This window comes from Phalacrocorax carbo, unplaced genomic scaffold, assembly GCF_963921805.1.
Source record: "Phalacrocorax carbo unplaced genomic scaffold, bPhaCar2.1 SCAFFOLD_38, whole genome shotgun sequence".
Classification (NCBI taxonomy): Eukaryota; Metazoa; Chordata; class Aves; order Suliformes; family Phalacrocoracidae; genus Phalacrocorax; species Phalacrocorax carbo.
The window spans coordinates 12,280-27,028 of record NW_026990518.1 but is presented as its reverse complement, the minus strand read 5'-3'; the positions used below and the strand labels follow the sequence as shown (position 1 = coordinate 27,028).

At 71.7% G+C, this 14,749-nt stretch overlaps 3 protein-coding genes and 2 non-coding genes across 5 annotated transcripts; 4 read left to right on the top strand and 1 right to left on the bottom strand.

The window, feature by feature from the left end:
- The first annotated feature begins 475 nt into the window (after positions 1–475).
- Positions 476–6,429, top strand: SLC17A7 (solute carrier family 17 member 7). The gene is made up of 12 exons (XM_064440526.1): positions 476–537; positions 1,188–1,425; positions 2,478–2,596; positions 2,758–2,872; positions 3,065–3,152; positions 3,615–3,701; positions 3,792–3,931; positions 4,258–4,404; positions 4,497–4,629; positions 5,025–5,135; positions 5,229–5,356; positions 6,028–6,429. Exons 1-12 carry the CDS (start codon positions 476–478, stop codon positions 6,313–6,315), a joined length of 1,656 nt encoding a protein of 551 aa, XP_064296596.1. The 3' UTR covers positions 6,316–6,429.
- Positions 6,430–7,175: 746 nt separating this feature from the next.
- Positions 7,176–9,372, top strand: RPL13A (ribosomal protein L13a). The gene is made up of 8 exons (XM_064440535.1): positions 7,176–7,271; positions 7,509–7,581; positions 7,855–7,920; positions 8,048–8,149; positions 8,228–8,313; positions 8,710–8,769; positions 8,864–8,986; positions 9,259–9,372. Exons 1-8 carry the CDS (start codon positions 7,257–7,259, stop codon positions 9,343–9,345), a joined length of 612 nt encoding a protein of 203 aa, XP_064296605.1. The 5' UTR covers positions 7,176–7,256; the 3' UTR covers positions 9,346–9,372.
- Positions 7,653–7,731, top strand: LOC135311402 (small nucleolar RNA Z195/SNORD33/SNORD32 family). The gene has a single exon (XR_010371046.1). It is a non-coding gene; the product is annotated as a small nucleolar RNA Z195/SNORD33/SNORD32 family (small nucleolar RNA).
- On the top strand, positions 8,552–8,622 carry LOC135311403 (small nucleolar RNA SNORD34). Its single transcript, XR_010371047.1, has one exon. It is a non-coding gene; the product is annotated as a small nucleolar RNA SNORD34 (small nucleolar RNA).
- Positions 9,373–9,462: 90 nt separating the features above from the next.
- Positions 9,463–14,739, bottom strand: DHDH (dihydrodiol dehydrogenase). Its single transcript, XM_064440536.1, is given in 9 exon segments — positions 9,463–9,677; positions 9,764–9,848; positions 9,850–9,918; positions 10,542–10,666; positions 11,233–11,317; positions 11,319–11,483; positions 12,327–12,490; positions 13,651–13,762; positions 14,164–14,739. Coding segments are annotated over 9 exon segments (1,131 nt in total). The 5' UTR covers positions 14,356–14,739; the 3' UTR covers positions 9,463–9,543.
- Positions 14,740–14,749: the final 10 nt, after the last annotated feature.

The following is a 14,749-nucleotide window of genomic DNA, read 5'->3' as shown; positions in this document are numbered from 1 at the left end:
CACGTGTGTGTGCGCGTGTGCGATGGGCCGGACGCCTGCGTCGCCCCCCCTGGATGCCTGGGTCCCCGTGACTGTGGGGGAGGGGGCAGCACCCCAACACCAGCTCACCCGCCCCTGTGCCGGGGTTCACCCTGCCCCCCCCCCCCAGGCGCCTCCTGCCATCCACCCCCACCCCAGGACAGAGCCCAGAGGGGCCCCGGGCACCCGTGTGTCTGCCCCTCCCCCTGCGTGGGGGGGCTCTGCCCACACGGGGGGATTTAGCGCTGAGCCGGTGGTGGCGGGGGCGGGGGGGTGGTGGCAAGGGCGGGGGTTTCCCAGAGAACCCAGGCATCCGGGAGGAGGAGAGAGGACCTGGGTGTCTGGGGGAGCCAGCCGAGGTGTTGGGGGGGAGGGGGGGGACCCCAGCGTCCGGGGGGGGACCCCAGCGTCCAGGGGGGACGCCGGTGTCCGGTGGCCCATGGTGCCCTGAGCCGCCATGCAGTTCAACAAGGAGGAGCTGAGGCGGCAGGTGGGGGCCGGGCTGGGCCGCCTGCACCGGTGAGCGGGGACCCTGGGGCGGGGGGCTCGGGGGTGGGGGGGGGACAGGGGCCCTGGGGGTGCACGGGGACACGGGCATGCGAGCAGCTCCCCCACCCCCAGCCACCTCTGACTCCCCCTTCCCAGTGTACGTGAGCGTGTCAGAGCAGGGGGATATGGGGGGTGGGGTTGGTGTTGGGGGCTTGCACACGTGTGTGCCCCCATCTGCGCCCCCCCCGCCCCCAATGCGTGACTGTCCACGCGTGTGTGTCCTCGTCCCCCCGCCCCCGGGGGCTCAGACGAGGGATTTAGACCTGTGGTAATCTGCTGCCGCCGCGCTGGGGGGGGCACGGGGGGACGTGGGGACACTGGGGGGGGGAGGAGGCAGGGCGTGGGGGAGGGGGGATATGGGGGACTCCAGGATGGGGGGGGGTTGGGTGTACAGGGAGGCAGCGGGGGGACACGGGGATACCAGGGATGTGGGGGGCTGTGGGGCCACAGGGATGGGGAGCCTAGGGGACTGGGGGGACCCCTGGCATGGGGGATGTGGGGATCCAGGGGGCTGGGGGGGCATCTTGAGGATGTAGGGGCTTCTGGGGGGGAGATGGGGGGGCTCCGGGCTGAGGGGTGACAGGAGCCACCCCCTGTGCCCCTGATCCCTGTCCCTGCAGGGTCCTGGAGCGGCGGCAGGATGATGCGGAGGGGCTGGAGCTGGGCCCGGGTGGGGGCTCGGGGGGGGCGTCCGGGGGGGGCCCCCCGCATCCCCCAGTGCTGGACTGCACGTGCTGCGGCCTCCCCCGGCGCTACGGCATCGCCATCCTCTGCGCCATCGGCTTCTGCATCAGCTTCGGCATCCGCTGCAACCTGGGGGTGGCCGTCGTCAGCATGGTCAATGGGGTGCACGGGCAGGTACGGGGTGTGGGGGGGCTGGGGGGCTGGGGTCAACGGGGTGCACGGGCAGGTACGGGGTGTGGGGGGGCTGGGGGGCTGGGGTCAACGGGGTGCACGGGCAGGTACGGGGTGTGGGGGGGCTGGGGGTCAACGGGGTGCACGGGCAGGTACGGGGTGTGGGGGGGCTGGGGGTCAACGGGGTGCACGGGCAGGTACGGGGGTGTGGGGGGGCTGGGGGTCAACGGGGTGCACGGGCAGGTATGGGGGTGTGGGGGGGCTGGGGGTCAACGGGGTGCACGGGCAGGTACGGGGTGTGGGGGGGCTGGGGGTCAACGGGGTGCACGGGCAGGTATGGGGGTGTGGGGGGGCTGGGGGTCAACGGGGTGCACGGGCAGGTATGGGGGTGTGGGGGGGCTGGGGGTCAATGGGTTGCACGGGCAGGTACGGGGTGTGGGGGGGCTGGGGGTCAACGGGGTGCACGGGCAGGTACGGGGGGGTGGGGGGGCTGGGGGTCAACGGGGTGCACGGGCAGGTACGGGGTGTGGGGGGGCTGGGGGTCAACGGGGTGCACGGGCAGGTACGGGGAGCACGGGCGGGTGTGGGGGGGCTGGGGGTCAACGGGGTGCATGGGCAGGTACAGGGTGCACGGGTGGGTGTGGGGGGGCTGGTGGTCAACGGGCACAGGCAGGTACGGGGGACAAGGGCGGGTCTGGGGGTCAACAGGGTGCATGGGCAGATGTGGGGAGGCTGGGGGGTGTGGGCAGGCGTGGGGGGGCTGGGGGTCTGTGGGGTGCACAGGCAGGTACAGGGGCAATGGGGGCATGGGCAGGGACGGTGGGGCCTGGGGGGTGACGAGGTCGCGATCAGGTCTGGGGGGCAATGGCGGGGCACAGGCAGGTCCGTGGTGGCGACAGTGGGCATGGGCAGGTACAGCGGGTCTAGGGGGCAATGGGGGCTACAGGCAGGTCGGGGGGGAGCTGGGAAAGTTGAGGGGCTATGGTCAGGAGAGTTCAGGTTCAGGGGGTATGGAGGGTCCCACCTGTAGTGACCCCCCTTCCCTACTCCCCCAGCGTGCCCAGTTCAACTGGGACCCCGAGACGGTGGGGATGATCCACGGCTCTTTCTTCTGGGGGTACATCGTCACTCAGATCCCTGGGGGCTTCATCGCCCAGAAGTTCGCAGCCAACAGGTGGGTGGGCCTGGGGGACCGTGGGTGGGCCCCACGCCCAGCATTTCCACATGGACCCATTGCACGTGGTCGCCCCGTTGCACATCCTGGCTCACATATATGTGGGCCCCCCCCCCCCGCACAGGGGCCCCCTCGCATGCCCCCCCCCATCACCCCCGCAGGGTCTTCGGCCTCGCCATTGTCTCCACGTCGCTCCTCAACATGCTGATCCCGGCGGCCGCCCGCACCCACGTGGGCTGCGTCATCGCCGTCCGCGTGCTGCAGGGGCTTGTGGAGGTGAGGGCGGGGCCGCCACGGCACTCCCCATTGGCTGCTGGGGCCGGGTGGGGCAGGTGGCCACTCCCTATTGGCTGCTGCGCACGGGTGGGGAAGAGCTGTGGTGGGCAAGGGGCCAGAGTTGGACCCGCCCCTTCCTGTCCTGCTCTCGTGGTGGGTGGGGCTGGGTGTGACCCGCCCTGCCACACCCAGGGCGTGACCTACCCGGCGTGTCATGGGATCTGGAGCAAGTGGGCCCCACCCCTGGAGAGAAGCCGCCTGGCGACCACGGCCTTCTGCGGTAGGGATGGGGTAGGGGGGCAAGGGGAGGCCATGGGGCCACAGACACGCCCCCCCCGACACACCCACACCCACCTCCCAGGGCGGGGGTATGGGGGATGCAGACCTTCCCCAGATGCCTATGTCCCAGGGGGGTCCATGGGGCTGTGGAGCCCACCCTGACACCTGGGTCCCAGGGGGGGACTGTGGGGCCACAGACCACCGCCCCCCCGATGCCTGGGTCCCAGGGGAGGCCATGGGGCTGTGGGCCCCCCCCGACGCCTGGGTCCCGGGGGGGCCATGGGGCTGTGGACCCCCCCCGATGCCTGGGTCCCAGGGGAGGCCATGGGGCTGTGGACCCCCCCGATGCCTGGGTCCCAGGGGGGGACTGTGGGGCCACAGACCACCGCCCCCCCCGATGCCTGGGTCCCAGGGGAGGCCATGGGGCTGTGGGCCCCCCCCGACGCCTGGCTCCCCGGCACAGGCTCCTACGCGGGGGCGGTGGTGGCCATGCCCCTGGCCGGCGTCCTGGTGCAATACACGGGCTGGAGCTCCGTCTTCTATGTCTATGGTGAGATGCCCCCTCCCAGACCCTCCGGGGCGCCGCTCGGCCCTGGGCCCACCCCGAGCCCGCCCCGCCCTGACCCCGCCCGCCCCCCAGGCAGCTTCGGAGTGTGCTGGTACCTGTTCTGGGTGCTGGTGTCCTACGAGAGCCCAGCCCAGCACCCCACCATCTCCCCCGAGGAGCGCAAGTACATCGAGGAGAGCATCGGGGAGAGCATCGGCAGCAACCCCCTGCTGGTGGGCGGGGCCGGGGGTTGGGGGTCAGGACCCTGCAGGGGTCCGGCAGTGGGGTGAGGGCAACGGCGGTCGCAGGCACCGGGGTCGGTGGGGGCTTTAGGTCATGGGCAGTGGGGTCAGGGGTCAGAGAAGGGTCGCGTGGGGTCAGGGCACCGGCGGCGGGGTCGGGGGTCAGGTCAGCCCTGAGGGTCACTGGCAGCAGGGTCAAAGTGGGGTCAGGGTCAGAGATGAGGGTCAGAGGTGGGTCCGTGGGGGGGGGGCGGAATCGCTGGGCGCAGGGTCGGGGGTCGGGGGTCAGGAGGTCGCTGGCAGCCCTGCCCCCACAGCTGGCCACGCCCTGGCGGCAGTTCTTCACCTCGATGCCTGTCTACGCCATCATCGTCGCCAACTTCTGCCGCAGCTGGACCTTCTACCTGCTGCTGATCAGCCAGCCCGCCTACTTCGAGGAGGTGTTCGGCTTCGAGATCAGCAAGGTGGGACCCTGCCCCCATCCCGGGGGGACCCCGGCGTCCGGGGAGGGGGGGAACCCGGGGGTCCGGGTGCCCCACGGCTGACAGCCCCGCAGGTGGGGCTGCTCTCGGCCCTGCCCCACCTGGTGATGACGATCGTCGTCCCCATCGGGGGCCAAATCGCCGATTTCCTGCGCTCCCGGGGGCTGATGTCGACCACCAACGTCCGCAAGATGATGAACTGCGGCGGTGAGGGGGGAACGTGGACGGGATTGTCGGGGGGATCAGGGGGAGGATGGGGAGCCATTGCGGGGTCACGTGGAGGGAGACAAGGGGAGGATGGGGAGATATGCGGACAGGACATGGGGGGACACAGAGGGGATAGGGAGGGGGATGTGGGGGACGTACAAAGGGGACAGAGGGGGACGGAGGAGATAAGGGGGGACATACAGAGGGGACGGGGGGATGTTGGGGGGACATAGAGGGGGTAGAGGGGATGGGGAGCGGGATGTGAGGGAGATAAGGGAGGATGTAGGGGGCTGGGGCACAGGGGATCCTGGGGAGGATGTGTTGGGGGTCCCCAGGGGCAGATGGGGGAGGTGTGGGTCCCCCCTGGCCATGGGTGACTCCTCCCGGCCCCCCAGGGTTCGGTATGGAGGCAACGCTGCTGCTGGTGGTGGGGTACTCGCGGTCCCGTGCCGTCGCCATCTCCTTCCTCGTCCTGGCTGTCGGCTTCAGCGGCTTCGCCATCTCCGGTGGGGACAGGGATGCGGGGGATGGGGGCACACGGGGGCGGGGGGGGGGAACATGCATGTGGGATGACACACACACACCCCCGGCCCCCACAGGGTTCAATGTCAACCACCTGGACATCGCCCCCCGCTACGCCAGCGTGCTGATGGGGCTCTCCAACGGGGTGGGGACGCTCTCAGGGATGGTCTGTCCCCTCATTGTGGGGGCCCTCACCCGGCACAAGGTGGGGGGGAACGGGAGCGGGGCTGGGGGGCGAGGGGGGCTCCAGGGCAGGGGGCAGAATAGGGACTTGAGAGTAATGGGGACCCTGGGGGGGGGAAATGGGGTGTATGGTGGGGCATATGGGGCTTTGGGGGTGCACTAGGACATGGGGGGTGGACACAGTGGAGACTATGGGGGGCACTGGGACCTGGGGGGGGGATGCTAGGACCCAGGGAGGGGGACAGCAGGGACTATGGAGGGCGCTGGGACCTGGGGGGGGATGCTAGGACCCAGGGAGGGGGACAGCAGGGACTATGGGGGGCACTGGGACCTGGGGGGGGGGAGCTGACAGTGGGGACGGGGGGGGGATGCTAGGACCCAGGGAAGGGGACAGCAGGGACTATGGGGGGCACGAGGACATGTGGGGGGACAGCGGGGACCTGAGGGGAGGCACTAGGACCCAGAGCAGGACAGCGGGGACTATGGGGGGGGGCACAGGACGTGGAGGGGGGACAGGAGGGTTGGGGGGCTCGAGGACCCCGAGACTCACCACCCCCCTCTGACTCTGCCCCCTTGCCCTGGCCCCGCCCTCCCCTCCCTGGCCCTTCCCACTGCCCCCTCGGCTCCGCGCCGTCCCGCCCCTGCTGCTCGCCGATTGGCCGGTGGCGGGGGGCGGCCGGCACGGATTGGCAGACGCGGGAGGAGTGGCAGTGGGTGTTCCTGATCGCGGCGCTCGTGCACTACGGGGGCGTGGCCTTCTATGGCGCCTTTGCTTCGGGGGAGCCACAGCGGTGGGCGGAGCCGCCGCGCGAGGAGGCGGAGCCTCTGGCGCCCAGGGGCGGGGCCAGCGACGACGAGGAGGAGGGGGAGGGGGAGGAGGAAGAGGGGGGCGGGGGGGGACCGCCGGGTGGGCCCCCCCCGGGATATGGGGCTACCGGCACCACCCCCACCCCTGGCCCCCGCGGGGAGACCTATGGGTGAGCCCCCCCCTCCCCACCCCCTACACTGGGGACCCCCCAGGGACCCCCCCCAACCTCAAGCCTCCCCCCTGCCCCACCCCCCTGGTGCCCCCAGGACCCCCCACGGCCGGCCCCCCTCCCCTTCCTCGCTGTACATATATAAATACAGGGAGGGGCTGCGGCCCCTGGATCGGCCCCCGAGTCCGTGTGAACTGCAGGCCTGGCCTGCTGGGGGCACCGGGAGACACTGGGGCACTGGGGGGGTGGTAGGGTATGTACTGGGAGGTACTGGGGGACGCTGGAAGGGGTCCTGGGGGTACTGGGAGAGACTGGAGGGTGCTGCGGGGTGGCACTGGGGGATGTCGTGGGAGACACTGGGGGTGAGTGGGGGGCACTGGGAGATACTGGGGGCACTGGAGGGGGTCCTGGGAGATACTGAAGGATACTGGTGGCACTGGGGCAGGTATTGATGGATACTGGGAACGCGGACGGTGAGTGGGGTCACTGGGCATGGTTCTGGGGGTACTGGGGAATGTGTTGGGAGACAGTGGGGGCACAGCGGGTGAGTGGGGGGCACTGGGAGGTACTGGAAGGGTACCTGGGAAGACTAGGAGATATTGGAGTATACTGAGGGGCACTAGGTGGTTGTACTGGTGGATGCATTGGGAGATACTGGGGACATGTGGGGTGAGTGGGGAGCACTGGGGGGGTCCCCGAGGGGTTTAGGACCCCGAAGGGGGTGAGGGAGGCCCGAGGCCCCGCCCCCTCATTTCCATAACGCCATAACCGTGCGGGGAGGGGCGGTGGCTCCGCCCATGATGGCGGCTCCCAGCGCGGCGTCGCACTGCCCACCTTCCGCCCGGCTCTCGGCGTCACTTCCGCCCCTGCGCCGAGCCCCGCGCCGGAAGGGGCGACCCCGCGGCGCGCGCGGGGCGGGGCCTCTTTCCTGAGCGGGCGGCGGCGATGGCGGAGCCGCGGGTGCGGGCCGGGGGCACCGGGAGGGGGGAACCGGGGGATCGGGGGATCGGGGGGGGGGGCTTGGGGCACCCCGAGGGGGCGGCGGGGCCTCCCGCGGCGGGGGGAGCCCCGCGAGAGGCGCGGGGGGCTGCGGGAGGTGCGGGCACGGCCTCCACGTGGGGCCTCCGAGCAGGCCCCGGGGCCCGTGGGACCCCCGGTGACACCACACCCCCCCCCCCGCCTCTCCCGGTGCCGCAGGTTCTGGTGATCGATGGCCGCGGGCACCTCCTGGGGCGGCTGGCGGCGATCGTGGCCAAGCAGGTGCTGCTGGGTGAGTGCGGGACCCCCCCCGGGAGCCCCCGGCCCCCCCCTCCTCCCCGGGAGCCCCCGGCCCCCCCCCCCCCGCGCCGTGATGAGCTCCTTCGGCTGTTGAGTCTCACGACCCTGAGAGCCGCCCACATGCACTACCAACTGAGCGCGGGGGTGGGGGGGTGGGCACGCGTGGGCCCGGCCGCCGCCGCTGAGCCGTGCCCGTCTGTCGTGTCTGTTCCCCCCCCACGTGTCCGTGTGTCCCATGTCCCGCCCCGTGTCCGTCTGTCCCTAGGCCGCCGCGTGGTCGTGGTCCGCTGCGAGGGCATCAACATCTCCGGCAACTTCTACCGCAACAAACGTGAGTGGGGTGGGGGGGGGGGGGGCGGCCACCAGGGGGTACCGGGAGCCCGGCGTGGGGCGGGGGCGGCCACCGGGTGCCCCGTGGTGTCCCCCCGGCCAGGGGTGACGCTCCCGCTGTCCCCCAGTGAAGTTCCTGGCCTTCCTGCGGAAGCGGATGAACACCAACCCATCGCGGGGGCCCTACCACTTCCGCGCCCCCAGCCGCATCTTCTGGCGGACGGTGAGAGGTGAGTGTGGGACCCCCCCCAACCCCCCAAAACCCGGGGGCCCCCCCTGGAGCCTCCTGACCCCCTGCCCCCCCCCAGGGATGCTGCCACACAAGACGAAGCGGGGGCAAGCAGCGCTGGAGAGGCTGAAGGTGTTTGATGGCATCCCCCCACCCTATGACAAGGTGAGGGCCCCCCCAAATCCCTTCTAGGACCCCCAAGTCCCCGTGGGACCCCTAAATCCCACCAGGGACCCTCCCCATCCCCATGACACCCCCAGATCCCTGTGGAACCCCTCAATCCCCCGAGGGAGTCTTCTCTAGCCCTGTGGAACCCCCCCAGGACTGCTACCCCAGTCCTGTAGCACCCCCAGATCCTCCCAGGATCCCCTCTTCAGCCCTATGGGACCCCCTAAATTCACCCCCGTGTCAATGATGCACTTTTACCTACATTGTTCGATGGTCCTTGAGAGAAACTTTAACACTGAGACACTGGGGGCCCCCAAACCCCCCCCAGATCTGCCCCTGCAATCCCCTCCTGCCCCCCAAATCCGTCCCCCCTCCTGATTCTCCGTCCCACAGCGCAAGCGCATGGTGGTCCCGGCTGCTCTCAAGATCATCCGTCTGAAGCCCACCCGCAAGGTAAGGAGTGGTGGGGGTCGGGGGGGGCTCCCCCAGCGCTGGAGTCCCCTCCCGGGTATCAGGGTCCCTCCCTGACTCCCCCCGTGCCCCCCAGTTCGCCTTCCTGGGCCGGCTGGCGCACGAGGTGGGCTGGAAGTACCAGGCGGTGACGGCAGCGCTGGAGGAGAAGCGGAAGGAGAAGGCGAAGCTGCGATACAACAAGAAGAAGAAGCTGATGGTGAGGGGGGGACCCCAAAAAACTGGGGGGGAGATGCTAGAAAGTGGCAGGAGGATCCCAAAAAATGGGGGGGGAGGCCCCAAAATACAGTGGGTGGGGGGCACAGCTTGAAATCTCCACTTGCGTGGGTGTCCCGGAAGACGCCACAGTGGGCTTGGCGCTGCCCAGGGAGGGGGTCTCCCCGTAACGGGAGCGCTGGGGGGTTCCCCAGCTGCACGCCCCTCCCCGGGGGTGCTGGGCCCCCCTTAACACCCCCCTCCCCCCAATTTCAGAGCTTGCGGCGCCGGGCCGAGCGCAACGTGGAGAAGAAGACGGAGCCGTTCACAGCCGTGTTGCGCCAGCACGGGCTGCTGCTCTGAATAAAGGGGTCTGGCGGCTGCTCTGTACTGGTGGGGCTGGTCCGTACTGGGGCGGGCTGGTCTGTACTGGGGCGACTGCTGTGGGCTTGGAGAGGACAAGGAAAACACAGGTTTTGGGGGGTTTAGCTCTTTATTGTGACTTTAGAGGTGTGGGGGATCGTGCCATGAGGCTGAGGGCTTGCGCCGTGGGGTGGGGACTCATGCTGTGGGGCAGGGGGTGCCCGCAGCCCCCTCCTCGGGCCCCGCAGCCCCCACCTGCCGCCGCGCCTCGTCCAGCAGCCGGGCGATGAGCTCGCTCTCGGCCAGCGGCATCACAGGGCTCTCGGTCAGACCTGGGGAGGGGGGAGGGTCAGAAGGTTGTCAGGGGTGCAGGGGTCCCCCCCCGTGGGGACGCAGGGGTCCTGGGACCCCCCCTCACCCTGCAGCAGGCACTCGCGGACATGCTGGGCCTCGTAGCGCAGGCCGGTGCCGTGGGGGAAGTTGAGGGGCTGTGAGGGGGGGGGGCAGGGGGAACACTTCCCGCCGCCCCCCCACCACCAGCTCCGTCGGGCAGTTCATGTGGCTGGGGGGGAACTGGGGGGGGTGAGGGGGGGCATGTCAAGGGCCTGGAGGGGGGCACACGATCCCACCTCTGTGCCCCCCAAGTTGGGGTCCAGGTGTCTGGAACACCCCCCCCATTGGGGTGCTTGGCTCTGGGGGAGCCAGGACCCCATGTTCCCCCCTCCTCACCCCCCCAGGTGCCTTGGGTGTCCAGGCTTTCCCCCCCCGCCCCTACAGTCTGCCCCCTGTGACTCCCACCTCCCACGGGGTCCTCTGTCTGGGACCCCCCCCTCCATGGTGTGTGTGTCCCCCTCCATGGTGTGTGTGTCCCCCTCCATGGTGTGTGTCCCCCCCTCCATGGTGTGTGTCCCCCCTCCATGGTGTGTGTCCCCCCCTCCATGGTGTGTGTCCCCCTCCATGGTGTGTGTCCCCCCCTCCATGGTGTGTGTCCCCCCCTCCATGGTGTGTGTCCCCCCCTCCATGGTGTGTGTCCCCCCCGGATCCCCCTCACTGGGGGATGCAGGTTTTTGAGCCCCATAACATCCCCCCCGCCCCCCATTCTCCAGAGTCCCCAGGGATTTCCCCCTCTGCCCTCCCATTCCCGGGGGTCCCCAGGGATCCCCCCATTGAGGGGGTCCCCAGGGCCCCGTGCCCACCTCGGCCCAGCCCAGGGGCCCCCCCAGCGCGGCCCCCCCCGGCAGCTCGGCCGCCATGGAGCAGCTCAGCACGGCCTGGCGGTTCCCCTCGTACTCCAGCGTCATCGTCACCGTCTCGTCCACGCCTGTGCCAGGGGGACCCCCCAAACCCCCTCAGGGACTCGGTGGCCCCTGCGGGGGGGGATACCCCCCAGCCCCCTTGTGTTGCCCCCCATCTCCCCAGTGACCCCCGCTGTACCCAATTTCCTCCATCCTCCCCACACATACACCCCACTCCCCCCCTTCTTGCCCCGCCTTGCCCCCCCCGTACCCCCATAGCTCCTCCCCAGTGTACCCCCCTTTCCCTCCATTGTCACCCTTCTCTGACCCCTGAGACCCCCTTCTCCATCCCCCCCCAGGTCCCCCCGGATGCACATCCCTTTCCCTCTCCCCCCAGTGTTCCCCCGTAGCTCCCCATCCCTTGCCCCCTCCCCCCCCCCCCAGTGTCCCCCCTGGACCCCCATCCCTTCCCCCCCCCCCGGTGTGTCCCCCCGCCCAGCTCCCCATCGCCCCTAGTGTCCCCCCCATTACCCCCAGCTCCCTCCCCTCAGTGTCCAACCTGGACCCCCTCTCCTGCCCCCAGTGTTTTCCCCCTCCTGCACCCCCCCGGACCCCCATCCCTGCCCCCCAGTGTGTGTCCCCCCCCCCTTACCCGAGGGGTGCAGGCAGCCGCGGGCCGTGAGGCAGCGCGGGGCCCCCCCCAGCAGGGCGGTGGCCATCTGCAGCCCGTACCCCCCCCAGGTCGAGCAGGGCCCCCCCGGCCAGGGCGGGCTCCCGCAGCCGCTCCTGGTCCCCCATGGGGAAGGCCAGGGACCCCAGCAGCAGGCGGGGCTCCCCCAGCGCCCCCCCCGCCACCAGCGCCTGCAGCCGCCGCCAGGCCGGGAAGAAGCGGGTCCAGAAGCCCTGGGGGGAGTGGGATGTCGGAGGGGGGGGCACTGGGGGGTACGGGGGGCACTGGGAATGGGGGAGCGGGGTGTTATGGGGCACTGGGGGCACTGGGGGGCACGGAATGGGGGAGCGGGGTGTCGGGGGGGCACTGGGAATGGGGGAGCGGGGTGTCAGGGGGTACTGGGGGCACTGGGAATGGGGGAGCGGGGTGTCGGGGGGTACTGGGGGCACTGGGAATGGGGGAGCGGGGTGTCAGGGGGCACTGGGAATGGGGGAGCGGGGTGTCGGGGGGTACTGGGGGCACTGGGAATGGGGGAGTGGGGTGTCAGGGGGCACTGGGGGCACTGGGAATGGGGGAGCGGGGTGTCGGGGGGGCACTGGGAATGGGGGAGCGGGGTGTCGGGGGGGCACTGGGAATGGGGGAGCGGGATGTCGTGGGGGGGCACTGGGAATGGGGGAGCGGGGTGTCAGGGGGTACTGGGAATGGGGGAGCGGGGTGTCGGGGGGGCACTGGGAATGGGGGAGTGGGATGTCTGGGGGCACTGGGAATGGGGGAGTGGGGTGTCGGGGGGGGCACTGGGAATGGGGGAGCGGGGTGTCGGGGGGGCACTGGGGGCACTGGGAATGGGGGAGCGGGATGTCGTGGGGGGGCACTGGGAATGGGGGAGCGGGGTGTCAGGGGGTACTGGGAATGGGGGAGTGGGATGTCGGGGGGGGCACTGGGAGCGGGGCAGGGAGTACTGGGAGCAGGATGGGGGGGTGCTGGGAGCAGGGTTGGGCATTGCTGGGAGCACTGGGAATGGGGCGGGGGGCGCTGGGAGCACTGGCAGCGGGGTTGGGGGGCGCTGGGGACCCCACCTCCATCAGGAAGACCCCCTGGGCGCGGGCGGCCGCCACGAGCTCGCGGACCTGGTGGGCGCTGACGGCCATGGGCTTCTCCAGCAGCACGGCCTTGGCGGCGCCCAGGAAGAGCCGCGCGGCCGGGAGGTGCTGGGGGTTCACGGTGCCCACGTACACCACCTCTGGGGGGAGGGGGGTCAGACCCTCCCCCCACCCCCCCCACCCCCCACCGTGCCCACGTACACCACCTCTGGGGGGAGGGGGGTCAGACCCTCCCCCACCCCCCCACCACCCCACACACCGTGCCCACGTACACCACCTCTGGGGGGAGGGGGGTCAGACCCTCCCCCACCCCCCCCACACACCGTGCCCACGTACACCACCTCTGGGGGGAGGGGGGTCAGACCCTCCCCCACCCCCCCACACACCGTGCCCACGTACACCACCTCTGGGGGGAGGGGGGTCAGACCCTCCCCCACCCCCCCACCACCCCACACACCGTGCCCACGTACACCACCTCTGGGGGGAGGGGGGTCAGACCCTCCCCCACCCCCCCACACACCGTGCCCACGTACACCCCCTCTGGGGGGAGGGGGGTCAGACCCTCCCCCACCCCCCCACACACCGTGCCCAGGTACACCACCTCTGGGGGGAGGGGGGTCAGACCCTCCCCCACCCCCCCCACCCCCACCGTGCCCACGTACACCACCTCTGGGGGGAGGGGGGTCAGACCCTCCCCCACCCCCACACACACCGTGCCCACGTACACCCCCTCTGGGGGGAGGGGGGTCAGACCCTCCCCCACCCCCCCACCCCCACCGTGCCCACGTACACCACCTCTGGGGGGAGGGGGGTCAGACCCTCCCCCACCCCCCCACCCCCACCGTGCCCACGTACACCACCTCTGGGGGGAGGGGGGTCAGACCCTCCCCCACCCCCCCACCACCCCACACACCGTGCCCACGTACACCACCTCTGGGGGGAGGGGGGTCAGACCCTCCCCCACCCCCCCACACACCGTGCCCACGTACACCACCTCTGGGGGGAGGGGGGTCAGACCCTCCCCCACCCCCCCACACACCGTGCCCACGTACACCACCTCTGGGGGGAGGGGGGTCAGACCCTCCCCCACCCCCCCACCCCCCCACCGTGCCCACGTACACCACCTCTGGGGGGAGGGGGGTCAGACCCTCCCCCACCCCCCCACCCCCACACCGTGCCCACGTACACCCCCTCTGGGGGGGGAGGACACCCCGGGGTCTGGGTCAGCCCCTCCCCCCGGGTACCCCTACATCCTTGCTCAGCCCTTCCCCCGCCCCGCCCCTCCCCCCAGCCCCCTCACCCACGTCGGGGTCCTCCGCCAGCTCCCGGTAGGAGCCGTAGGCCCGGGGCAGCCCGTGGCGCCGCGCGAAGGCCTCGGCCCGGGACAGGTCCCGGGCGGCCACGGCCACCGCCTGGGGGAGGGTCGGAGTCAGGGGGGCTTGGCCTCGGGACCCCTTCCCCCCCCCGGGGGGACCCCAGCCTCGGGACCCCCTCCCCCGCACAAGGGGACCCTGGAACCCCTGCCCCCTGGGACCCTGTGCCTCCTCCCCCCCCCAGGTGTCCAGGAAGACACCCTCCCTCCCCTTGCGACCACCGCCCCTCCCCCAGGGGACATCATCCCCCCCCCCCCCGGGAAGCCCCTGTCTCTCCCCCGACGGGGACCCCCAGCACTCCCCGCCAGGGTACCCAGGTGCCCAGGAAACCCCCAGCCCTCCCTCCCCTCGGACCCCGCCCCTCCCCCAGGGGACATCCTGCCCCGCCCATCCCCCATAGGGCACCCCCCCGCCCCTCCCCCCAGGGGACCCCCGCGCACCACGTGCTCCTCAGGGGGGAGGGTCTTCAAGGCCACCATGAAGTCGTGGCAGATGTGCCCGGCTGAGCAGATGCCCCAGCGGGTGGGGCCGGGCGGGGCGACGCCCGCGGCCCCGGGGTGAGGGTCCCCATGGGGGGTCCCCCCGCGGGGAGGGTCCCCCGCGCCCGGGCAAGGCTGTGGCCGCGTCGTCATCGGCTCCGTGTCTGCTCCCGCCAGGGTGCGGCGCCGGGGGGTGATGGAGCCCCGCCTGCCCCTCCCCCACCCGTGGGAGGCCCCCGCCCATCCCCCCACGCAGAGACGCGGGCGGGGCGAAGGGCGGCGGTTGGGTGGGGCCAGAGGTGAAAGGGCACGGCAGGGGTGGGAGCGCTGGGTGGGGGGGGAGGGGTGGAGGATGACCTGACCTCTGACCCCACGACCCCTCTGTCTGGGGGCAGGGGTGGGAACGTGCTGACCGGGAGCTGTCAATCATCGAGGGGGCAGCGGCCCCGCCCACGCACGTGCCAGGCCCCGCCCCGCCGCAGGGCTTTGTGGGACATTTTGCCAGGAGGGGGCGGGGTCGGAATGCAAATGAGGGGGCGGGGCCTCG

Excerpts from the sequence above, each read along its gene's own strand:
- SLC17A7 (XM_064440526.1), top strand. The coding sequence starts at position 476 with ATGCAGTTCAACAAGGAGGAGCTGAGGCGGCAGGTGGGGGCCGGGCTG. Across the intron at positions 3,702-3,791 it reads CTCCGTCTTCTATGTCTATG|GCAGCTTCGGAGTGTGCTGG; the intron begins GTGAGATGCCCC and ends CCCGCCCCCCAG. Across the intron at positions 5,136-5,228 it reads CAGCGGCTTCGCCATCTCCG|GGTTCAATGTCAACCACCTG; the intron begins GTGGGGACAGGG and ends CGGCCCCCACAG.
- RPL13A (XM_064440535.1), top strand. Across the intron at positions 7,582-7,854 it reads GGCCAAGCAGGTGCTGCTGG|GCCGCCGCGTGGTCGTGGTC; the intron begins GTGAGTGCGGGA and ends GTCTGTCCCTAG. Across the intron at positions 8,770-8,863 it reads GTCTGAAGCCCACCCGCAAG|TTCGCCTTCCTGGGCCGGCT; the intron begins GTAAGGAGTGGT and ends CGTGCCCCCCAG.